The sequence below is a fragment of the Aulostomus chinensis genome, chromosome 22 (assembly GCF_037954235.1).
Source record: "Aulostomus chinensis isolate RoL2024-O1b breed Wild chromosome 22, RoL_Achi_v1.0, whole genome shotgun sequence".
NCBI classification, from domain to species: domain Eukaryota; kingdom Metazoa; phylum Chordata; class Actinopteri; order Syngnathiformes; family Aulostomidae; genus Aulostomus; species Aulostomus chinensis.
In genome coordinates, this window is record NC_141341.1 from 19,436,859 (window position 1) to 19,460,000 (window position 23,142).

Here is a 23,142-nt window from a genome sequence, read left to right on the forward strand (position 1 = left end):
GAGGCCGAATTTGACTCGGCCCACTTCAGTTCCAGGTAATTAAAAAGGCGTTGCTCAGCGTGTCCGTCTGTACCTGCTACTCTGGTCTGCTGTCACGCCTCCACACGCCGCAGCCTGGAGTGACGTGAAGAGTATTTACTGTAATTTGTGGTCACATGGCTACTTAGGGTTATGGTGACCCAGCAGCAGGGTGGCTCACTTGGCCCCACTCTCCCCTACTCCCTGTGATTAGCAGTCATGCTTCCTCTGCTCCTCCTGTTGCGTCCTTCAGGCAACTTCCTGTTTCACCGACAAAATCAGCCGCTTGTGAGAAGACGTGTTTGTAGATCAAGCAGGTCGGTGTTCCACCGCAGCCCGACTGAAGCACTAAATATGAATAAACGCCTACAATGAAACAGCTGAGGTCTGTTTCAGGAGTATTGGCAGGTTAATGAGTGGAAATGTGTCTTCTACAGGTGTTGTAGGTGCAGCCTCAAACACATCAGCGCACACAAATAAACCTCTTTTTGGATATTTGATGTGTCTGTATGAAAAAAAAATCATGTAATCAGTTTTTATTACTTTTCTTGCTAAATTGCCAACTCACTTTTCTTAAGAAATTTAAAGTAAATTAGCACCAAATCCACAAAAACAAGTAATTTAGCAAGAAATTTGTTGAGAAGTTACAAGAGCTTGACGTTTGGGACATTTTTTCCAGGACAAGAGCACTAGATTCTTGATTCTTACATGAGTCCATCAGAGGGGAGATTTGGAAGGTGTTCCCAGGACTTTCTGAAGCACTTCAATAAAGATTTCTCTGTTCAGAAACACAAGCAAGGGGCACGGGGACATGTTGCACTCTGAGGATAATTAATAAATGAGTTTTGGTTGGACTGGCATTTACATGTCCTGTAAAAATGAACTGGTGGGGAGCTGAAACTCCAGGCAGGAGCGAGGAGGTGTGGCTCTGGTGTGGAACACAGGGATGAAGACAGAGATGTTCTGGGTCAGAACCAGATTTGTTTAATCCAAGAAGAAGCAACCCGTCTTGAGTCCAAATTCTCCAATCAGAACAAACCAGCTTTACGACAAATTGGAATCTGCCTGGAAACTGGAATTAAAAAAAGAAAATCCTTCAACTATGAAAGCAGGTCCTGATTGAGCCCAGCAGGGGGAGCTCCAAAAGTCTGCAGGGCCTGGTTCAGAAGGTCCATCCACTGGGTCAAACACCTTTGAGGGGTGGATGAACCGTTCTGGACCTTCTTCCTGGAGCTGGTGTTGGACCAGGATCATGTCCACTCTTCTACAGGCACTCCGTACCTGCAGCAGCACACACCTGGAGTTCAGGTTAGTTTCACTGAGACGTGAAATGTGGGAGTGAAGACAGGTCACATGAGCCTCCCCTCAAAGTCAGGGTGGGTTGCCGTCCCTCCTGAGGCGTCCCTCTCAGCTCCACCAGCAGCTGCGCCAGAGCCACACACCTCTGGACCGACTCCACCAAGATCCCCACCTGGTGCCACGGTCTCACACACACACATACACACACACACACACACACACACACACACACACACACACACACACACACACACACACACACACACACAGTCCTTTTACTTGATGGACGGGTTTGGAAGTGGGGTTTACTAAAGCAGGACAGACAGGATGAGGCAGTGTAGTGGGAGGGGCCTAGCGTGTCTATACCAGTGTACCAGAAAGGACCATGTGACCCGGAGCTCTGTCCAGTAATTAGGAGGAAGATGGAGAAAAGCACTCATCAACACCCACCAGACATGAGACTCGGCAACACTACTGAGAAGCTTTGTGTCTGTCGTCTGTCCTCACCAGCTGGAGCTCCTGCTGCCTGGTTCAGGTCCTCAACAGGTCCTGATCCACCTCCTCTGGGAAGAGAATCTGGCCACTGGGCAGCTGAACACGTCTCTGGGTTCTGTAGCTGGCGTGTCGTGCGAAGCACCTACTGTGCCAGGAGCCTCCACCTCCAACCAGAGCACCAACAGCACCGGGACGAGTCCCAGCACTCAAGCTGTGGCCTGAAAACTCAGACTGAGGCTCCACCGGGCCGAGCGGAGCAGTTGACCATCATGTGACTAACGAGCAGTCAGGTGGGACCCGACTGTCCCACCAGAGACACTTATAGGAAACTAATATCTAAAAATAATAACGATACATTCACAGAACTTTTAGAAAGATGCAGAACTAAAGTCTAAACTTACTTGACAAGATGCTACAGTGGTGAAACAGTCGTTCAAATGTTGTCAGGTCTGAAATGTTGCTACCATCTGGTCCCCGAGCGGTTGGGGGCCTCTGAGCTGGCAGCGTGAGCAGGCTGGTCTCAGGTGTGTCAGGTGTGCCCCCGACCAGGAGCGCAGGTGCTGATGAATGCTTACAAGTGTTTGTTCTGAAAACTGAATGTTCGCGCGACTCACTTGTTGGAAATAAAAACACAAGCAAAAGCTATTTCTCCTTCTCACTAAAAGCAATCCCAGTTCCCAACAGGAACATGGACACTGTTTGTCTTCAGTCAGACGCAAACAGCAGCAGCAGAACGTTGCCATCATTCTGGACACCAGGACCAGGATCAAGACCCAGACTGGACTAGACCTGAGTGGGTCGGGGCTTGAGTTTACGCTCGGAGTGTGGAGGTCAGACGAGATCTTTGCCTTCGCTGCGGGGCCGATGCCTTTAGGAGGTGCTCCAGCCTCTGAGGACCTGGCGGTGGCCCCCACCCAGCGAAGAAAGACGCTGCTGCTTCTTCCCTGTCTGGTTGCTTACCTCAGATGGAGCCCTTCAGCCCCAGGGGACCAGACTAGTTGACGCCCCTGGTGCTGGGTTCTGGCCTCAGACTCGTACACTTCCTGCTTCAGTGTAGGAGGTTTCCAGGAGGGTACCGAGGTGTCAGCGTGTCTGAAGAGGAGAACGGTGACGCAGTCCCACAAAGGCCAGGTCCAACGTCCCGCCCACACCATCGACAACTGGCCCTCACTGTAGGTCCGCCGAGATTAAAAGAAGACAGAACCATGCTTGTTCCTAACAGATCCAACTACCAAAGCACCATGAGAACAATTATAATAATGACAACAATAACGATAAAAACAAGTCAGGTCAGGTTTATTTGTGTGTCTCCAAACCCCAACCAAAGTTCTGTCCTGACTCTGTCCAAGTAGAGCAGGTCCAGCACCTCCCTCCTTCAATGAACCTCCACCCAACAATTCTCCATCAGCAAGCACATCCTGCAACAGCAGCCACCAGAACCTTCCTTTACCAGCAGGAAGGTGGAGCAGATCCAGGATCAGTGTGGACGGAGAGAGAGCAGGAGAGCAGGACAGAGACAAAGACAGAGAATGGAGGAAGACAGAGAGACAGAAGGAGAGAGAGGGACAGAGATAAAGAGAGAGAGAAAGGAGGAGAGACTGATGGACAGACACAAAGACAGAGAATGGAGGAAGACAGAGAGACAGAAGGAAAGAGAGGGACAGAGATAAAGAGGGAGCGAAAGGAGGAGAGACTGATGGACAGACGGGGACGTGAGCAGGTGGAGCTACAGGTGGCAGCTGGAGCCTCTTCAGGTCTGGAGCCTCCTCCAGCAGCACCAGGATCTGGGATGAGGGGAGAGAAGAGGAGTTAGTAACACGTATGAGGACAGGAGGAGGAGAGAGAAGCCCAGTGCATCATGGGAGATCCCAACAGTCTGAGCCTATAGCAGCAGATCTAAGGGCCAGCCTAAGTAGTCCTGACTATAAGCCTGATCAACAAGGAGGTCTTAAGTCTGTTCTTAACCCTAGAGAGGGGGTCTGGGTCATGGACCGGAACTGGGAGACGGTTCCACAGGAGGGGAGCCTGATAGCTGAAGGCTCTGGCTCCATTCTACTGTTAGAACTCTAGGAACCAGCAGGAACCCTGCATCCTGGGAGTGAAGGGTTCTAGCTGGATCATAGGGGACTAGGAGCTCTGTCAGGGATGAAGGAGCCTGACTGTTGAGGACTTTGATGGTAGAAGAAGAATTTTGAATTCTGGAGGAGACATGCAGGACACACAGGAGACACGCAGGACACACAGGAGACATGCAGGACACACAGGAAACACGCAGGACACGCAGGAGACACACAGGACACGCAGAAGACATGCAGGACACGCAGAAGACATGCAGGACACGCAGAAGACATGCAGGACACACGAGACACGCAGGACACGCAGGACACGCAGGAGACGCACAAGAGACACGCAGGACACACAGGAGACATGCAGGACACGCAGAAGACATGCAGGACACACGAGACACGCAGGACACACAGGAGACACATGCAGGACACACAGGAGACACGCAGGAGACATGCAGGACACACACACAGGACACACACACAGGAGACACATTTAGGACCCACAGGAGACACACGCAGGAGACATGCAGGACACACAGGAGACACACGTGAGACACACGCAGGAGACACACTAACCCTTAAATACTCTCTAAAGCCTCAATAAATACGATCCCTGAGTCACCAGACACAAAGGTGGGGGGGTGGCGTTACGTGATAATTTCTGTCTAAAGGTCAAAGTTCGGCTGCTGGGCAGGTGCTGACCTGTTGAACCTGAATGGACCCGCAGCCTGTGAGGTGACCGGCGTGCGCCGGACCAGCAGCGGAAGTGGAACTCCGTGGTTATGAAATAATCATCGCTGACATCACAATCGCCCAAACTCCTTCATCCAACCAGGATCCAAAACCAGGACTGAGGACTGGTCAGAACACACCTGTGGTTCCAAAGGGGGGAACCGTGAGGAGCAGAACTGTGTTTAAACTTCAGGTTGCAGTCTAAGAGAACCTGCTGGGGAAAGTCTGACAGTTCCACGGGCGTTCTCCTCCATCATAACCACAGTGCAACAGGAAGTCCCAGAAGAACCTTTGAGCCTCATAAATGAACTGAGCTGCTTGAATTCTGGAGCTCCGTTCATGACCTAACCTCCTGAGCTGCTCCTTCCAGGTTTGTTGTTCCAAAGAAATTTTAAGTTTACAGGGTTTAGGACAGAGTCCCTTTGAGCCCAGGGGCTCAGGACAGAGTCCCTCTCCTCCTCCTCCTCTCTCCCTTCCTTCTGTAGTTCTGGCCATGGCGGTGCCCGAGTATCGGACCTGAGGTTTGACCTCAGTCTTACGCATCGAGAGCGCCGGCTCATCCTGAAGGGTAAACATTTCACGTTCATCAGCTCGGCGTTTGAGGCCTGAGGCTTGGAGAACTGCTCGATGGAACACTTTCATTTGAAAAAATAATGTCTTCACCTCCGCCAGCTGGCTTATTAAAATGCTCTCATACTTTCATCAACAACACGAGTTGAGTCTGTCCGATGACGGCGCTGATGTGAGCCAACGGCGTGGGCGCGTGAACGTGACGTCATATGCGAGCGACGCCGTCGAGCTGAAGGACCCAGGCACGCGCCGCGGCGAGCGTTCGTGTTCGTCCTCCAGCGATGTCGTGTTTCGGTGCTGATCCAAACTTCTGTCCCGAGTGCGGGAACGTGCTCCCTCTCCCGGGGGTCCCGGACACCGTCCGCTGCCCCCGCTGCTCTTTCGGCATCCCCGTAGCAGGTACGACGTCCCGCCGTTTTCCAAAACACACACGTCATCCTTGTGCGTGTTTGACCCGCACACCTGCGTGTTCCTTCCTCTTCCAGAGTTCTCCAGCCGAGAGATCCGATCCACGGTGGTCTTCAACCCCCTGGAGCTGGCGCTGTTGGCTCTGGAGGCCGATGAGGCCTCCGAGCTGAAGGGCCCAGTGGTGAGTGGCCCCCCGCTGCCTGCTCGCTCCTGCGCGCTGTCCGTCTAAGTCAGGGGTGTCCAAACTTTTTCACTGAGGGCCACACACTGGAGGTGATAGTGTACTAAAGTTAGCAAAATCAGTCAATTGTAGGTTAATTATGCTTGATAATTGAAGAGACTTGAAGAAAAGAAAAAACACAGCTTTCCACAATGTTTTTTTCATTTATTTTCTTTGGAAAAGGGTTGGCAGCTCCTCCTCAAAGCAGCAGGCTCAGGTTGCTCTGAGTCAGTCTGGTGGTGCCCTCACAGCACTGGAGAAGGGGGTAGGGGTGAGGACATGTCAGGCCTGTTATGCTAATAGGTTATTGGGCTTATTAGCACACCAACTAACGTTTGTTAGAAAATGTTATCGACTTGAATTAATGAGTATGAATTTATTAGATACTAAGGCTTATTAACATATGAATTATTAATTAATTGACCCTCCCCCTCTGACGCAGCTACTTCACACATTCCTCATGCAAATCCGGCTGCTGACTGGCCGGCAGAAGTAAAGACCAGTCAACAGCATTTCAAACACAGCACAGCCTACTATTGATTGTTTGTCCATGAACACACATCTGGAACAACTGGATTGGTCCCTCATAGCTCCAAGTCTGGGTCCACTCCTGCAAACACTGCTGGATGTCTGCCCGGTCAACCGCAGGTGTCCGAGTGTCCGAAGCGGACAGCTGAAGCACCATTTCAGCCTCTTCCTCTGCCGAAAAATCACTTCCTGGCCATCTTTTCTCGCTCTGCCGCGTTCACGGCTTCAAGGACTACAGCGCTGCTTTACGCAGCCAAGCTAACTTGACGCACTGCCGGTGCGCAAGCCTCCTGTTGTTGCCCGTGAAACCTGATCCCCTCATGCTCAGTACTGTTTTTTTCGTCTGTTTATTGGCTAACAGAATATCTACTTTATATTTGGAAATAATCTCCTAGGCTGGTGTAGCGACAGGGAGAGAGAGGGGGACGTTAGCATGGCGACCGAGGAGTGGAGTGGTGCCAGCACTCCAGTGACACACTGAAGATAAAGAGTTCAGCAGGGAGACAGTAAATTCTACTGTTTGGAGTCTTACGGATGAAGTTAATGCCGATAGTTTGAAGGTGATGACGTTGGGAGCACGAAGTTAGTGTGTGGGTGTTGCTTGCCGGTTGCCTAGCAACATTTTAACTCAACTCCGGCTACAAGTCACTGTATTCATGGTGATTGGGTGTTTGTTAATCGTTACACCACCAGGTTTCGAATGAGGTTTAACATGATCGGGTACATTGTTGCCGCTGACGTTGTTTACGCGCTGTACCGCCACCGGTACAGTGCTGCTTCAGAGGTTAAAGTCAAGTTCCATGTGGGGGCCATGTTCCATGATATTTTTAGAATATGCTGCGGGCCAATTAAAATCGGACAATGGGCCGCAGTTGGCCCGCGGGCCGTAGTTTGGACACCCCTGCTCTAAAGCCTGGTTTATGCTTCTGCGTCGCGGCGACGGCGTAGACCCTCCGACGTCATTGAGCATTCGAAGTTATGCGTTGAGGGAACGTGTTGCTATGCAATTCACTGCCAAGCCACTAGGGGGTGTGTGTCTGTTTGGCGATACCTCCCTCCACCAATTGTTTGGCAGTCTCCAGAGGGCCTTGAAGAGGAGTTGTAACGGCGGTCATATTTGCAGACCTCCTCGATAACCCTTTCTTTGGCTTGGTCCATTTTTGCGTGAAGCTCTCACCACAGAAACTGCGGTGAACCGGAAATGATGTTCTGAGCGGACCAATCACAGTCCTTGACGTACGCGACGCGTAGTCAGGATTTTTTTGAGGTGCACGTCAGACCATGGCGTAGTGTCAGCGTAGGGGTCTGCGTCTACGGCGTTGGTACGGCTTCGCCGGTACACAGAAGCATAAACCTGGCTTAACACGTTGCTAATCACGGCATCTGCTACGGCCGCAGGTCGACCGGCGCTGCTCCCGCTGCGGCAAGGAGGGGATGGTTTACCACACCCGGCAGATGAGATCCGCTGATGAAGGCCAGACGGTCTTCTTCACCTGTGTCCACTGCAGGTGAGGAACATCCACACTCGCCGGCTGGTGTCCCAGTCTCAGCCTCTGCTGACGGCTGTGATTCTGGTGTTCCAGGTACCAGGAGAAGGAGGACTCCTGAGAGGACGGGACGGGGCCTGAGAGGACGGGACGGGGCCTGAGAGGACGGGACGGGGCCGAGGGGACGGGACGGGGCCCTAGAGGACGAGACGGGACGGGGCCCGAGAGGACGAGATGGGACGGGGCCAACGGGACGGGACGGGGCCCTAGAGGACGGGACGGCACCCTTCAGATGTCTTATCCAGCATGGGTTGTCATCATGAGACTCGTGCCTCCTCTTCATGGAGTTCCTCAGGACCGGAGATGGTCCACATATTGAACTGAAATATTTACTCAAAGCAGTACTTCACCCACAAAGTGTATTTTACCTTCCAAGTACTCTCTTACAGGAGTATTGAGATCACTTAGATGGTTTTGCCTCCTGGATTACTTCATTGTGACTTTTATTAGGGAGTACTTGAAAGGCAAAGTACACCTTGTTGGGGAAGTATTGTGGTACAGTCGTTTTGTTGTCCAGGTGTCCAGCGACCTCAGAACTTCAGATAAATGATTGTTCTCAACAAGGGTTTGTGACTCAGAAATGTGTTCTCATAAAATGTTACTGCCAGTGAAAAGCCTGTCTGGGTCTGGAAGGTTCTGTTGCTCTGTGTATCTGATCCCGGGTGAGAACCCGCAGCACTCCCATGATTCCAGTGGAGGAGCACCTGGTGAGTGCCGTGACCAGGAAGTGAACCAGGCGAGAGCAGATGGAGGGATTCAAGATGAACGAGGAGACGGATCTGGAAGGAGAGTTGAACTACACTGAAATGAGTCCTCCTGGACCCGACGGAGAGGAAGGTTCCACCGCAGGAGGTTCTGGGAGGGAAACGTGAGGGTTACTAGCAACGACAGCACTGACCAGCGTCGACCAGCTTTCCTCTGCAGCAGGAACTGGTACACTCCTGACCGCCTCCTTCAGACCAGTTAACAAACTGCATGAATGGACATTTTTGCCCTGTTGGATGTCAGGAAGGTTGGAAGAGCTTCAAATGCAGAAGGAAGAAATGGGAAGGAGAGAGCAGAAGTTGTGAGCAGCGGCTTAGGACTGAGTTCGGGCTCGTTAAGAAAAACTTTCGCTCCTCGGCCGGCAGGGAGCGCTGCTCTCCACCGCCGCCTGAGCCGACCGCCGAGGAAGAGGACCACCAATCACAACCCGCTAGTAAGGTCACATGGCCCGCTCACGTGACCGTCAACGAAACGGCCGGACGGCAGCAACGAATTTGCGGGTGATGCGTAGCTTCATAGGTCCCCAAGACTTGGACCGGAGCCCGGTAAAACCCGCTCTACACGCACATGAAAACGGTCAGCCGCTCCAGTGCTGCGCGTCCCCGGTCCTGTGAGGTGCGCGAGCGAGCGTCAGTCCGGTTCTGTCCGGCCCGGAGAGGCTGCGGTCGAGGATGAAGCTGCGCGTCCAGCTGCAGTGCAAGAACCTGCACGAGTACCTTCGGGAGCTGAGCCCGGAGATCCTGGACCGGCTCTACACGCACCCAGCGACCTGTCTGGCTGTGTTCAGGTACTCGTCGCTTGGGACCCGCTGTGTCCAGCGGACCGAGACCAGCCGCCTCATGTCGTGTTTCCTCTCTGCAGGGAGCTCCCCCCGCTGGCCAAGAACTATGTGATGCGCATGCTGTTCCTGGACCAGCCCCTCCCGCAGGCAGCCGTGGCCTTGTGGGTCAGAAAGGACAGTCAGAGGTGAGTTTCCTCACCGAACTCACTGACCTCCGATCAGCTTCGATCGTGCTGACTGACTGGGATTCCTTGGAAACGTCCCACCAGTTCACGTGTCACCGACAGCCATGGCGTGTCACTTGTTTTTCGTGTCGGTCGTGGTGTTTCAGTCCTGGTGTGACAGTGGTTCTGAGTGTCGGTCGTGGTGTTTCAGTCCTGGTGTGACAGTGGTTCTGAGTGTCGGTCGTGGTGTTTCAGTCCTGGTGTGACAGTGGTTCTGAGTGTCGGTCGTGGTGTTTCAGTCCTGGTGTGACAGTGGTTCTGAGTGTCGGCCGTGGTGTTTCAGTCCTGGTGTGACAGTGGTTCTGAGTGTCGGTCGTGGTGTTTCAGTCCTGGTGTGACAGTGGTTCTGAGTGTCGGTCGTGGTGTTTCAGTCCTGGTGTGACAGTGGTTCTGAGTGTCGGCCGTGGTGTTTCAGTCCTGGTGTGACAGTGGTTCTGAGTGTCGGTCGTGGTGTTTCAGTCCTGGTGTGACAGTGGTTCTGAGTGTCGGCCGTGGTGTTTCAGTCCTGGTGTGACAGTGGTTCTGAGTGTCGGTCGTGGCCTGGATGACATGTAGGGTCACACAACATCCAATCACATCTGACATGTTGAACAGGTGAAATCATGGAAGTCACCGTTCACGTGGTGATGTGAAGGTTAGCACTCATCTTTGATTGTGGACAGACAGCGAGAGATTGTGGGGCATTTTAGACAGTGTCTGTGGACGGTAGCTGCACGCCATCGTGGCTGCATCACTGCAGGGACGTGGACAGCTGGGGGCTCCAGTGTGAGGGGTCGTGCACGAGTCGACAGAGAGGTGATCAGGAAGAGGCTGGTTCTGCTCTCGCTCCAGACTGGACTTGTGAGGCGAGTGTGAAGCCCAGCAAGAGGCACATCTGAGCTGACCCCCCCCCCCCCCAACGCCCCTGTTGTAGCAGCAGTTGCAGCTCACCACTTTCCCCCTTCTTACGTGCACCCCCGATTCAGGGGCCTTGACAATCATCTGGCCCAGCCAGGGGGCCTCAGGTTGGACTGTGTGTGTGTGTGTGTGTGTGTGTGTGTGATTGAGTGAATGTGGGAGGTCTTGCTAGGGGGCAGTGTGTGAGTGTGTATCTGTGTGTGTGTACTATTGTATGTGGGTTTATGTGGTTCTTTATTAAATGGTTACATTTGCTGGTCGTCTCCTCGCTCCCTCAGGTTTAATTAGATTAATGGTGATTGGTCAGGTGACAGGATCACCCCCTCAGGTGAGTGTACCCTCCTCTATAGGCTCCAGTCCCCATGGATTCCTGTAATCATCGGGCCGTGAGACCTTTGACCTCCAGCTGACGTGATGTTGGTGTGTGTGTTCTCTCCTGCAGGGACCATGATGGCTGCGTCTTGGTGCTGGTGGGGCTGCGTCTGTGGCACAGTCAGCAGCTGCAGGGGGGTCTGCAGGGCTACATCCTGAATCCAGTGTTCAAGGACAACCTGAGGATGGCGCTGCTGGGCGGGTGGGTCCGCTGAGAGGCCACCTCCCCCTTCTGTCACTCTGTCACAATGAACGTTCAACTTTTAGTGTGTATTTATACCCTAACACGTCCGATGGGTCCTGGTCCGCCTGAATTGCTGCTTAGAGATGCAACAAATATGGAACAGTCATTCAGCATGACATCACACGCCACACGCGGGTGACTTCGTAGTGACGGCAAGACGCACTTAGAACAACTTGACTTTTAAATGTTTGCAATTTAATTTGGCACTTTGTTCTGTTTAATTCTGGGTACGATAATTGAACTCGGCTCTTTGCTGAGGGTACTTGTGCTGCTGCTACGATTACTACCAACTACCACTTGTGGTACTCTACTGATACTAGCAGACTGTAGTACTAATCCCACCGACAACACAATCCCATTTATTCTTCTTCTTGTTATCAACAGTCAATTTTTGTGCAGCCAAAACTGATGTCCTTTTTGTTTGTGTAGTAAAAGTACAATACAGTACCAGTAGTAGAAATACCAATCCTACAAAGGGTGTGTTGAATGTGTAAATCCTTCGTGGTGAACCCAAAGCTCCACCTGTCTGTCACCTGATGACTGGCGCATCACACACCTACTCTGAGTGGTATAAGTGTACTACGTGTAGTGTATGTATTTATACTACGATCCTCCCATGTGTCGATCCTCCATTTCATTCCATGTTTGTGTTGACGTCCAGCGGCCGAGCGTGGGCGGATGAAGGCAGCACTCTTGGTCCTGACCGCCATGCCCGGGACATCGAGAGTCTGGACCGCTACGCCATGGAGCGCTGGGAGGTGATCCTGCACTTCATGGTGGGCTCGCCCAGTGCCGCCGTTAGCCAGGACCTGGCGCAGCTGCTGGTCCAAGCCGGCCTCATGAAAAGGTACGCGGACGAGCACAGGAGGTCCACATGTCCACCGGCAGCTGTCCGTCACGGGAAGATGCGACTGCGACTGGGATGAGGGGGGTGAGAGTCTGAGTAACAACTTATTTGAAGGTCAGTCGTGTGGTCTGTGTTTGCCAGTGAGTCGGGGGAGGCGCCCTACATCACTTCAGCTGGTTTCCAGTTTCTCCTGCTGGACACGGCCTCTCAGCTGTGGTACTTCACCCTGCAGTACCTCAAGACTGCTCAGGTACCCGTACACCATTTACTTTGACCTAATCAGTACGTGAGGAGCAAGTTGACATCAGCCGCTGTGATGCGAGTGTCATCGAGGCTGGAGGGTTGCTACTCTGTCTAGCTCGCACAGTGGCGAGCAGCTGCAGGGCCCAACTGGAACTTAACACTCCTGGACCCCCGAGGCTCACTGATCCAGTTCTAGACTTCCTGTTCGCAAGCAGACTCACATTTATGCTCGTGTCGTTTTGATCGATGCGTTTGTGGGGATGAGAATCCATCGGCAGGAGTGTAATGACTCTTGTGGGGAGGGGCTCTCAAACCTGTGGCTCGCTGATGCGGATCCTGATGACCAGGAGAGTAGCAGCATCTGGAACCTCGTCAGAGCTGAAGTAGCCAGCTTTTCCAGAACAGAAGAAGAAGTCTGAGTGTGGAGCCCCGCCCCCAGCTGCCCAGTTCTGAGACCCATGGAGGAGCTGACAGCTTTCAGTTCAGTAGAAGCTCGCACGAGCAAAACGTACCGTCACTATTGTCGAGGTAATCATGCGCTCGGGGAGATTAAGATGTAAAATGAGTGTCTGACCATTTTTATTAGTTGCCTAGCAACCAGGACCAGATACACCATTGGTAGCTGCTCCTCTTTTTGGAGGACAAATGAGGTTTTGTTTGAACCTGTAGAGAGTTTATAATCGACTGTTCACCCGATCACTGGGAAACACGTGTGTGTGTGTGTGTATATGTTTATGTGTGTGTATATGTTTGTGTGTGTGTGTGTGTGTGTATATATGCAAATGAGCAGCAGAGCCCAACGTTGAGATGTCAGACAAACCAAACGCCTTCATTAAACTATTAGTAACAGAGCTTTTCTGACGCGGTGGTGGTTCTCCTGCTGTCTTCTGGTGTGTGTGTGTGTGTGTGTGTGTGTCTGTCTGTCTGTCTGTCTGGTCATTCATGTAATAGATGTTCTCTCTTGCAGTCCAGAGGCATGGACCTGGTGGAGATCCTTTCCTTCTTATTCCAGCTCAGTTTCTCCACTTTAGGCAGAGTGAGTGCTCAACTCTGTGTGTGTGTGTGTGTGTGTGCGTGCGTCCTGAGCAGCAACATAATGACGTCACTCTTGGTGTTGCTTGTGTGCCTCAGGACTACTCGGTGGAGGGCATGAGTGAGTCATTGCTCACCTTCCTGCAGCACCTCCGGGAGTTTGGACTGGTGTTCCAGAGGAAGGTAACGCCCCCAGCGGGAGCAGCAGGAGCCAGCAACACCACCTCCTCTGATGAGAGGAGACAGTAGTGATGGGGGAGGGGCTGCCGCTGGCCTCCACCCAGCAGCAGAGTAGAAAGACCAAAGTAAAATCAAGTGGGGTGACAGACATGTGCGACCCCCACCACTGCTGCTAACCCGTTGATGCACCTCAACACTCCGTCTTCGTGTTGTCAACCCGCTGTCTTCATCCGAAAGAATGAACCCTGTCCTGAAAGATGAGCTTTGGTAGCTAATGACAACGAGAGAAGCTGCTTGTTATCTGGAGGAACGGCTGTGTCTGGTCAGCACAGATGCCAGCTCACATGTTTGGATTGCCTTTAAGAAATAATGTTGGGGGGGGGGGGGAGGACAGAAATTAGACGGAAGCTAAAATGACCAAGTGCAGTTGTACCAGACTCAGGAGGCTCAGAGAAGCAGTGATGATGATGATGATGATGATGATGATGAGGTGTTGCCAACATGATGAAATACGTTCTTCACTCTCCTGGTACCAGAGGACGTCCAGGCGGTACTACCCCACCAGACTGGCCATCAGTCTGGCTGCAGGAATCACCAGCACCTCCCCTTCCTCCTCCTCTGTCCTGGGCTCCGGTCCTGGTGCGGGCGATGCAGGCTTCATTGTGGTGGAGACCAACTACCGCATCTACGCCTACACGAGTACGTTCTCACACTGGGAGCTCCCCCTGGTGGGCGGGGCTCTCCACTCACACCTCACACTGTCCTAAGACCCATGTTCCTGTGAGGAGATGGGTAGGGCAGTGTGTGTGTGTGCGTGTGTGTGTGTGTCCTAAAATGCTGACTGTGATTGATTTATTGCACACCATTTTTTCATTTTTCCATTCTGAACCTCTAGCACAAGGGGAGAGATGAACTTGTTATTAGCTAGTCTGTGTGGAGCAGTAACAGTAGTATTGATAGCATCGTTAGTATTGATAGCATCATCAGTATTGGTAGCGTCGTTAGTATTGGTAGTGTCGCTATTATTGATAGCGTCATTCTTAGCATTGTTAGTATTGGTAGCATCGCTAGTATTGACAGTATCGTTAGTATTGGTAGCATCGTTAGTTTTGTTAGCATCATTGGTAGCATCATTAGTTTTGATAGCATCATTAGTATTGGTAGCATCATTAGTACTGATAGCGTCATTCGAATTTGTAGCATCATAAGTTTTGATAGCATCATTAATAGGGACGCCCCGATACCGGTATCTGGTATCGGCACCTTCATGTGTGCAAACAAAGGAGGGACAAACAGCAGCGCTTACAACACGAGCAACTTGATTAAACACCTGAAGAACCAACACGCCGACGAGTTCCGGGAGTTCATGAATTCCGGCAACAAACAAAACCAACTTTGCAGCAAACGCTAGCAAAAAGAGAAAAAATGTCTAGAGACAAACCGTGGGCGGTGAAAATAACGGAAGCTCTTACCCAATACATTGCTCTCGATGACCAGCCATTTTCGGACTGTGGGTTTTCGGCGTCTTCTTGGTATACTGGAGCCGAGATATGACATTCCCGGCTAAGTACTCGTATCGGTACTCTGTATTGGCAAGTACCCTAATGTAAGCATTGGTAGTAACATTAGTACTGGTAGCACCTTTAGTATTGGTAGCATCGTTAGTATTGGTAGCATCATTAGTTTTGGTAGCATCATTGTTAGCATCATTAGCATTGGTAGCTTAGTTGGCATTGGTAGCATCGTTAGTATTGGTAGCATCATTAGCATTGACTACATTTTCTTTGAAGCATTTGCTAGCACTGAACTGGGCTGTGTGCTGTGTTCCAGGCTCAGAGCTCCAGATCGCTCTGGTGGCTCTCTTCAGTGAGATGTTGTATCGCTTCCCCAACGTGGTGGTGGCGCAGGTCACCAGGGAGTCGGTGCAACAGGCCATCGCCAACGGCATCACTGCTCAACAGGTACACGAGTGCTGCACCCGCCGCCCCAGGAGAGGGTGGTGGTGAGACCAGTGAAGAATCATCCCATGTGGCAGCTCAGTTATTTCTAATCAATAATCTGATTGATTGATAGAGGCTAATATTCTAAGCAGAGCCAGACTCAGTGCTTCTTCCTGAGTGAACCCTCCACACATATTCAGATTATTTTTGCTACTCTGGTTTATGTTGCTGCACTGATCAGTTGAGAGGGAATCAAGGAATGCCAACCACAAGCGGTTCTTTCAAATGTTGAGTCGCTCTGCTCATTCATCCTGACAGCCTCGTGGGAGCCGTTCACTTCCTGGGTTCATGACACATGGATGATTTGAGACTAAACGTAAACTTGCCGTCGCATTTTACAGTTCTACTTTCCTTACTTCCCTCACAGAAAGAGAACTTCCATCAACTTGAGAGCTCGTAGCAGAACTTGAATCAGTGTTTGTTCTGTTGTGATGTGGCAGGCGGCCAGTGAGAGAAGAAGGTTCTTACAAATGAAATCTGATTATTGTTCTGATGTGAGCAGAGGTTCTGTAGAGTTACAACCAGATCAGTTGAAACTTTTCCTATATTCTACGAGTGTCGGAGTGAAAACGTCTGTTCGTATCCGTCGTGACATCATCGACGTCAAGAATCAACAGCTTCTGGTCTCACTTCAGTTCTGGCGCACCCTCCAGTCAACCCCAGCAACCTCAACAAGCCTCGCCCGCGTTTTACAACCATTTCAGCTCATTAAAACCCAAACTGACAGACTGTTTCAATAAAGGGAGGAAAGTCTTGACCTGCGCCATAAACCCTTGATAACATTACAGGACGGAGGCGGTGAATAAAGGTTTTGATCAGGGTGGACCACTGCAGCCTGGGACAGATACACTCGCAGTACTCAGATGCCAGCCACACAGCAGCGCAGGAGTTAACCAGCGGCCCCAGGGTGCCGCGGTGTGTAGGTACTGAGAGTGACGTGGCGGTGGATTTACATTCCTGGGATGAGACAGAACGTCAGATCCACTTAGGCAGCAAGGCCTATGTCAGGAGTCGCATGGTGTTTGTACTTAGTTCTGCTAATTCAAACCCAACAAATGTAGTATTACTGCCGATTTACACTTCATAGGGAAAAGAAAACATTTCTTCCTAAAATCGGCAAAATACAACAACCTGCTGCAACCAATCAAAAGTATTTCAGAAGCGATCAGGCTGACGTCCAGTCGATGGTGTGACTCGTCACCCAAATACCGAACGGCTTCCTCCGCCAGTCCGACTCCTGGAGCCTGGCTGGGTGCTGGTGTCCTCCATCATGGCTCTCCTGCTCCTTGCCAGCACAGCCATTTTACACGAAGACACTGCCTCGACTCTGGAAAACAACACGTCGGAATTCTGTTTTTCAGAAGGAAAAGAAACCAAAATGTGATTAAGATGAAAATGTAGTTCCAAGGAGGCCTCCCCACTCACTCCTGCAGGGTTCACCTCCACCCTCCTTGTTTCAGCCAACTGATTCTAGGACTTAGAATTAAGAGGCAGAGGACTAATATCTGTTTTTTGGGGTAAATATCTTATACAACATAGTATTCGTATTGCATAGTATCACCAAACATTATGTGTGAATCCAGATGTCCTGTCTTAAGTAGCAGCAGCTGATTTTCTTCCCTCCAGATTATCCACTTCCTGAGGACCAGGGCCCACCCGGTCATGCTGAGCCAGGTACAGCAGAGCCCAGCGCCTCCTGCCTGCTCTCTGGAGCTGCTGGCCTCTCACTGATCTCATCCCTGTGCTGCAGACGCCGGTGCTGCCGCCGACCATCACTGACCAGATCAGACTGTGGGAGCTGGAGAGGGACCGGCTGCAGTTCACTGAGGGTGTGTGTGTGTGTGTGTGTGTGTGTGTGTGTGTGTGTGTGTCAGTTCAATGAGAGTGTGTGTGTGTGTCAGTTCAATGAGAGTGTGTGTGTGTGTCAGTTCAATGAGAGTGTGTGTGTGTGTGTGTGTCAGTTCAATGAGAGTGTGTGTGTGTGTGTGTGTCAGTTCAATGAGAGTGTGTGTGTGTGTGTGTGTCAGTTCAATGAGAGTGTGTGTGTGTGTGTGTGTGTCAGTTCAATGAGAGTGTGTGTGTGTGTGTGTGTGTGTCAGTTCAATGAGAGTGTGTGTGTGTGTGCGTGTGTCAGTTCAATGAGAGTGTGTGTGTGTGTGTGCGTCAGTTCAATGAGAGTGTGTGTGTGTGTGTGCGTCAGTTCAATGAGAGTGTGTGTGTGTGTGTGCGTCAGTTCAATGAGAGTGTGTGTGTGTGTGTGCGTCAGTTCAATGAGAGTGTGTGTGTGTGTGTGCGTCAGTTCAATGAGAGTGTGTGTGTGTGTGTGCGCGTCAGTCATGAAGTTGCAGTGTGAAGCTCCGAGCTTTTAACCCAGACATCAGTGGTTTAGTGACAATGAAGGAAAAAGGAAAAGAATGAGAAATTTAATCAGATAAACGACTTTGACAGCCCATGAACAGACAGCTGATCACATGATGAGCAGAGTGCACACGTATGTGATCACGAAGTGGAAGCAAGCAAACATTGAAGAACCTTTGCCACTGGATTCACGACCACCCTCTGACATCACACGTGGCGTCTGTGCCCCGAGAGGGTCTGTGCCGTTTAGAACAGTTAACACCAGTAATTTGTTTAGTAGAAGTAGTTCCAGTAGCAGTAGTGGCGGAAGCAGTAGTAACAGCAGTAGCAGTAGTAGTAGTAGTAGTAGCAGTCGTAGTGGTAGCAGAAGCAGTAGTTGTATTGGTAGTAGTAGTAGTGGTAGTAGCAGCAGTCGTCGTTGTAGTAGTAGCAGTGGCAGTAGTAGTAGTAGTAGTTGTTGTGGTAGTAGTAGCAGTCGTTGTAGTAGTAGCAGCAGTGGCAGTAGTAGTAGTGGCAGTAGCAGTGGCAGCAGTAGTAGCAGCAGTAGCAGTCGTAGTAGTAGCAGTGGCAGTAGTAGTAGTTGTGGTAGCAGTCGTTGTAGTAGTAGCAGTGGCAGTAGTAGTGGCAGTGGCAGCAGTAGTAGTAGTGGCAGTAGCAGTGGCAGCAGTAGTAGTAGTAGTAGTAGCAGTCGTAGTGGTAGCAGAAGCAGTAGTTGTATTGGTAGTAGTAGTAGTGGTAGTAGCAGCAGTCGTCGTTGTAGTAGTAGCAGTGGCAGTATTAGTAGCAGTGGCAGTAGTAGTAGTAGTAGTTGTTGTGGTAGTAGTAGCAGTCGTTGTAGTAGTAGCAGTGGCAGTAGTAGTAGTAGTGGCAGTAGCAGTGGCAGCAGTAGTAGCAGTAGTAGTAGCAGTGGCAGTAGTAGTAGTTGTGGTAGCAGTCGTTGTAGTAGTAGCAGTGGCAGTAGTAGTGGCAGTGGCAGCAGTAGTAGTAGTGGCAGTAGCAGTGGCAGCAGTAGTAGTAGTAGTAGATCCTTCTTCAGAGTCTTCCCATAGATTTGTCTTGCTTCACGTGTCCGTGTCTGAGGCAGAGCTATGGAGTGTAGAAGCAACGAGCTCAGCAGGGCAGGCAGCTGGAGACTGAAGTGATTGATTTCTCAGGGTCAAAGGTCATAACTGGGCCACAGACGCCTCAGGTGAGAGTCTCCAGGGTCACGGTGCTGTTGGACTCATGTGTGGCTCGTCTCTCTGTTGGTTCAGGAGTGCTGTACAACCAGTTCCTCTCCCAGGCCGACTTCGAGGTGCTACGAGACCGAGCTCAGGTGGGGTTAAGTTTCCTGCTGTATTTGTAGTCCAGAATGTTTATGAATGTTACCTTTATAATATTTATAATATAATTCAACCAATAATGACTGATTAAAACAACGCTTTTTTGGGGCACACTTTGAACTCTGCTTTGATCCCTGCTGTGATCTTTGCTTTGATCCCTGCTATTTCTAGGTCAGTTCTCCATTGATCAGCTGTTTTCGTTCTCAGATGTAGTTTACCTTTCCTCTTTCAACTACGGCAGTCGAGTGATTTGAAATCAGTCTAATTGATCACATGTTGTGCAATCAATTCATCGAAATGCATCGGATGCGTCAGTGAGTGATGATCAACTTTAGAATTCTTCAGATGAAACGGGTACTCGTTATGTGGATAAATGAATCCACTTGATCTTCAGATGTGGAGATCTTTGTCCTCCATCATTCAGGACTCTGTTAACAGGCAACGATCACCAAAATTAGACGCAGTTCTCCATTTGTAAGAGGTCAAAGGTCATGATGAACCTTTCTGCTGTGTTCACTGTGGTCGTGTCTGAACGGTCTGTTTTAGTTGAACTGATGTATTTAGAATCGTCCCCATATTCACACTTTCTAACTCGTGAACTGCTCAAGTCTCAGCCTGGTGGTGATATGAAGAACTGCGGGGAAAATACAAAGAGGACATACTCCTAAATTAACCTTGTGTGTGTGTGTCTGTGTGGGTGGGGGGTACAGGGTCTGGATTGCCTGGTGTGGCAGGATGTGGCTCACAGGGTGATGGTGGTGACGCCGCAGGGTCACAGCGAGGTGAAGCGGTTCTGGAAACGACAGAAGTCTCACTCATGAGCCGGGGCCGTACCCCTCCGCCGCTCCTGTGGCCGGTGCCGTCGGGCCCACTGGAGACCCTGGAGAGAATTCCTTTATTTTGTATTAAATGTGGTCTTGTTTTGGATTAAATGCTGATTTGACAGCACACCAACACTCCTGCGTGTTTGTCTCATTTTTGCGTCTCTGAGTGAACACGATCATCTTACATTCGTGAAAAAGGACAAAGTACAAATCCTTGTTTCGTTCACGTTTGTTCAGGCGTCTATGGAGGTTGCTGGATTTGTCAGACTTGGGTGAGGTGGCTGATCTGGTCATGTGCTCATGGGGTCTGATGCGGCGCAGGTGGAGGACATCTCGACGTGTCTCCCCGCCAGTCAGTGACGTGCGTCTGGTCATCAGCTCACTGACCCAGGAACAGTGGAGAGTCCAGGCAGGATGAGAGTTTCCTGCATGCTGATGCAGGAAGCCGGTCAGAACATCTGCACTGGGATCAGCAGGAAGAACCTGCGCGATGATGACCTCGCTGCTCAACAATCGTGGTTTCAAGTCTCACCTGTAGGATCCTGGATTAGCTTAACATCCTGGCACTTGGTGCCCGCACACAAGCGCTGGTGTCTATTTGTGTATTGTGTGGTGCACGGTACTTGTTTTGTGCGGTCAGCTGCTCCGGCAGGTGCAGCCTCACACACCTGGTCCTGAGGCTAGTAGCACCAAGGATGACAACATGGTGAGGCGGGTCCCCCACCCTCCGGGGCCGGGGTCTCCACCTGAGTGTTTCAGTGGCGTGTTGCAGTGTCCCAACATTGTTCCCCTCTCCTCAGGGGGCCCTGGGAGCCCGTGCAGCATGGGGCTCAGACCGGCCCTGGCCGCTGCCCGCACTCAGATTCGACGAGTTTGGAACTCTCGCTGAAACTGTCCGGGAAACACGCCTCCGCCGCAGCGGTCATCAGATCAACCCGCGGGAGTCGGGAGGAGCCAGGCGGGGCTAGCAGCAGTTAGCAGGCGGTGCGGCAGGCTGTCACTCCTGGTGGCTCTCATGCTGCCTCCTCGTCGCGCCTCCCCATGGCCCTCCTCCCCGTAGCTGCTGAGCTCTAGAGTACAAGCGGACCACTTCTGGTCTGGGACCACGGACACGCGAAACGGAGGAGCCCCGCGAAGGCCACGCATGGAGCCAGGGACCTCGCTTGAGAGCCCGAGCGGCGCGGGGTACCCTAAAGCGGCCGAGCTGCGGGAGGAGACCCCGGGGGAAGAGGCGGCAATCGGAGACGGTGGTGCCCTGATGCGGAGTCGGAGAGGAGGAGAAGACGGAGCCGCGGGGGAGGAAGCGGAGCGCAGTGGAGATGCTGAGGACCAGACCCCAACTGGGACAGAGGAGGAAGCGGGCAAGTACGAGGAGGAGCTGGACCCCAGGATTCAGGCATGAAGTTAACATGTTACTGCGCGCGCACACACACACACACACGCACGCGCGCGCTACGTGTAGCAGCTCGTTAATTGTGCATGAGTGTCCAGTTCTGATGTCGCCCTTAGACCAGCTAGTGGAGCTGGGCCGCGCAGTCCTGGACCCTGGCTGAAGGTCTCCAGGCTGCAAATGTCTCAGCAGTCCTCAGGGGCTCTTCTCCAGTTTCTGTCTGTCCTGTGTGTCCAGGAGGAGCTGGAGCACCTCAACCAGGCCAGCGACGACATCAACAAGCTGGAGCTGCAGCTGGATGTAAGCAAGCTTCCCTCACGCCAGCCAGCCTGAGCGCTGCAGTGGTGATGGTCATGGGCTCAGCCAGTGAGTTCTGGGTTTGTCACGTGTGTGTTGTCCTCAGGAAGCCCGGTCCAGCTACAGGAGGATCCTCACCGATTCTGCTCGGAAGCTGAACGCTCAGGGCTCCCAGCTTGGCGCTTGCATCGAGAAGGCGAGGCCCTACTACGAAGCCCGCAGGCTCGCCAAAGAGGTGCTGCTGCCTTTTACTGACATGCCAGGCTGAAGTGTGTGACTGGAGGTGGTGACTCACATCTGTATGACCAGTAACATGACATTATCTGACACGATGATATACATGTATAGATCCTGGAGATCTGAGTGGTCACTGCTGTGATCCAGTGATTTGTGCTGAATGATGGCTTTTTGATTATATAGAGCTATTAAGCATGTGCGGCGTCACGCTTTTCAACGTGCTGAGGAGCCGTTGGAACCCCCCCCCCCCAATTTGTCCTCGCTGAAGTTGTCTGGAAGCTCTGTCCAAGCATCCCCACTGATCTGGAGTCAGGCCTCTTGCAGTGTTGAGATGAAATATAGCAAAGCGTCAGCCAGCAGCGGCGTCCCAGTGATGCCGCCGCTGGCTGAACCGGCTCAGAGCTCAGAGGCCCCTGGTCGCCACAGTGACCTCATGTGCTCTTCGGCATGGAGCACGTTGATGGCGTGAGCAGCTTGCAGCTGTTAGCAGATCACCAGGTGAATAGCTGCTGCTGTCGGTTCCGTCAGGCCCAGCAGGAGACCCAGAAAGCAGCGCTGCGGTACGAGCGGGCCGTGTCCATGCACACCGCTGCCAGGGAGATGGTGTACGTGGCCGAGCAGGGCCTGCTGGCCGACCGCAACACCATGGACCCCACCTGGCAGGAGATGCTCAACCACGCCACTGCCAAGGTAAAGACCCCGCCTCTCCGGTGCCACACGCCTGCAAATACATCATTAGCATGAGGTTACGGACAGCAGTTCGTGTCACAGTCAGTGTTTACGACTGGAACAGTCCAGAACCCTGCACACAGAACCCCGTGTCCCTCCGTGTACGGCTCTGAGAATGTCTTCAGACAGGGAGCGTCATGAAAGTCTTAGGAAGACTTCTACCAAGGCGCGTCTGATGATTCGTCGTTCACGCTGCCTGTCATCACACGAGCTCCCAGAGTGAACGCCACTTCTCACCGTGGAACGCAAACATTACTTGTCCCCAGGGAAAAAAACCCTGTAATTCTATCAGTAACTGTTCTTGTCCTCAAATATGAAGACACTCGGTGGAACTGTGCAGTTAGAGAAGCTGCCGGACCTCTCATCCCCATCAGAGGCCCGTTTCTGGAGATTTGTCCCTAAATACGTTCCCTGAGGTGTTGGGAACCTCCTGGACACCAGAGCAGTGAGAGCTGGTTCTCCAACATCCTCCCACCAAGCAGAGCAGGAGTTCTATCAGCTGCTGCTAAAGATACTT

The 23,142-nt window shown here is 51.8% G+C and overlaps 3 protein-coding genes and 1 long non-coding RNA gene across 4 annotated transcripts in view; 3 read left to right on the forward strand and 1 right to left on the reverse strand.

Annotated features, from left to right (window-relative positions):
- Positions 1-1,558: 1,558 nt before the first annotated feature.
- Positions 1,559-6,671, reverse strand: LOC147241076 (uncharacterized). Its single transcript, XR_015111276.1, has 3 exons — positions 4,581-6,671; positions 1,825-3,596; positions 1,559-1,717 (listed from the first exon to the last, which is right to left on the reverse strand). It is a non-coding gene; the product is annotated as an uncharacterized LOC147241076 (long non-coding RNA).
- Positions 5,333-8,484, forward strand: polr1h (RNA polymerase I subunit H). The gene is made up of 4 exons (XM_086193706.1): positions 5,333-5,579; positions 5,666-5,769; positions 7,735-7,844; positions 7,920-8,484. Exons 1-4 carry the CDS (start codon positions 5,462-5,464, stop codon positions 7,942-7,944), a joined length of 357 nt encoding a protein of 118 aa, XP_086049832.1. The 5' UTR covers positions 5,333-5,461; the 3' UTR covers positions 7,945-8,484.
- A 618-nt stretch (positions 8,485-9,102) lies between these two features.
- On the forward strand, positions 9,103-20,104 carry gtf2h4 (general transcription factor IIH, polypeptide 4). Its single transcript, XM_086193703.1, has 13 exons — positions 9,103-9,435; positions 9,510-9,614; positions 10,993-11,124; positions 11,828-12,013; positions 12,155-12,263; positions 13,224-13,292; positions 13,388-13,471; positions 14,005-14,167; positions 15,299-15,429; positions 17,095-17,142; positions 17,219-17,297; positions 19,080-19,141; positions 19,859-20,104. The coding sequence occupies exons 1-13, from the start codon at positions 9,320-9,322 to the stop codon at positions 19,967-19,969; spliced, it is 1,395 nt and encodes a 464-aa protein (XP_086049829.1). The 5' UTR covers positions 9,103-9,319; the 3' UTR covers positions 19,970-20,104.
- A 473-nt stretch (positions 20,105-20,577) lies between these two features.
- The window catches only part of sh3bp5lb (SH3-binding domain protein 5-like, b), a 6,854-nt gene continuing 4,289 nt past the window's right edge, over positions 20,578-23,142 (forward strand). Inside the window, exons 1-4 of the mRNA XM_086193702.1 lie at positions 20,578-21,368; positions 21,600-21,662; positions 21,766-21,894; positions 22,425-22,586. Coding sequence (XP_086049828.1) covers positions 21,117-21,368; positions 21,600-21,662; positions 21,766-21,894; positions 22,425-22,586 — 606 coding nt within the window. The 5' untranslated portion in view covers positions 20,578-21,116. The remainder of the gene's footprint in view (positions 21,369-21,599; positions 21,663-21,765; positions 21,895-22,424; positions 22,587-23,142) is intronic.

Coding starts and splice junctions, on each gene's coding strand:
- polr1h (XM_086193706.1), top strand. CDS start 5,462: ATGTCGTGTTTCGGTGCTGATCCAAACTTCTGTCCCGAGTGCGGGAAC. Junction 5,770..7,734: donor CCGAGCTGAAGGGCCCAGTG/GTGAGTGGCCCC, acceptor CTACGGCCGCAG/GTCGACCGGCGCTGCTCCCG. Junction 7,845..7,919: donor TTCACCTGTGTCCACTGCAG/GTGAGGAACATC, acceptor CTGGTGTTCCAG/GTACCAGGAGAAGGAGGACT.
- gtf2h4 (XM_086193703.1), top strand. CDS start 9,320: ATGAAGCTGCGCGTCCAGCTGCAGTGCAAGAACCTGCACGAGTACCTT. Junction 9,436..9,509: donor ACCTGTCTGGCTGTGTTCAG/GTACTCGTCGCT, acceptor TCCTCTCTGCAG/GGAGCTCCCCCCGCTGGCCA. Junction 12,014..12,154: donor CAAGCCGGCCTCATGAAAAG/GTACGCGGACGA, acceptor TGTGTTTGCCAG/TGAGTCGGGGGAGGCGCCCT.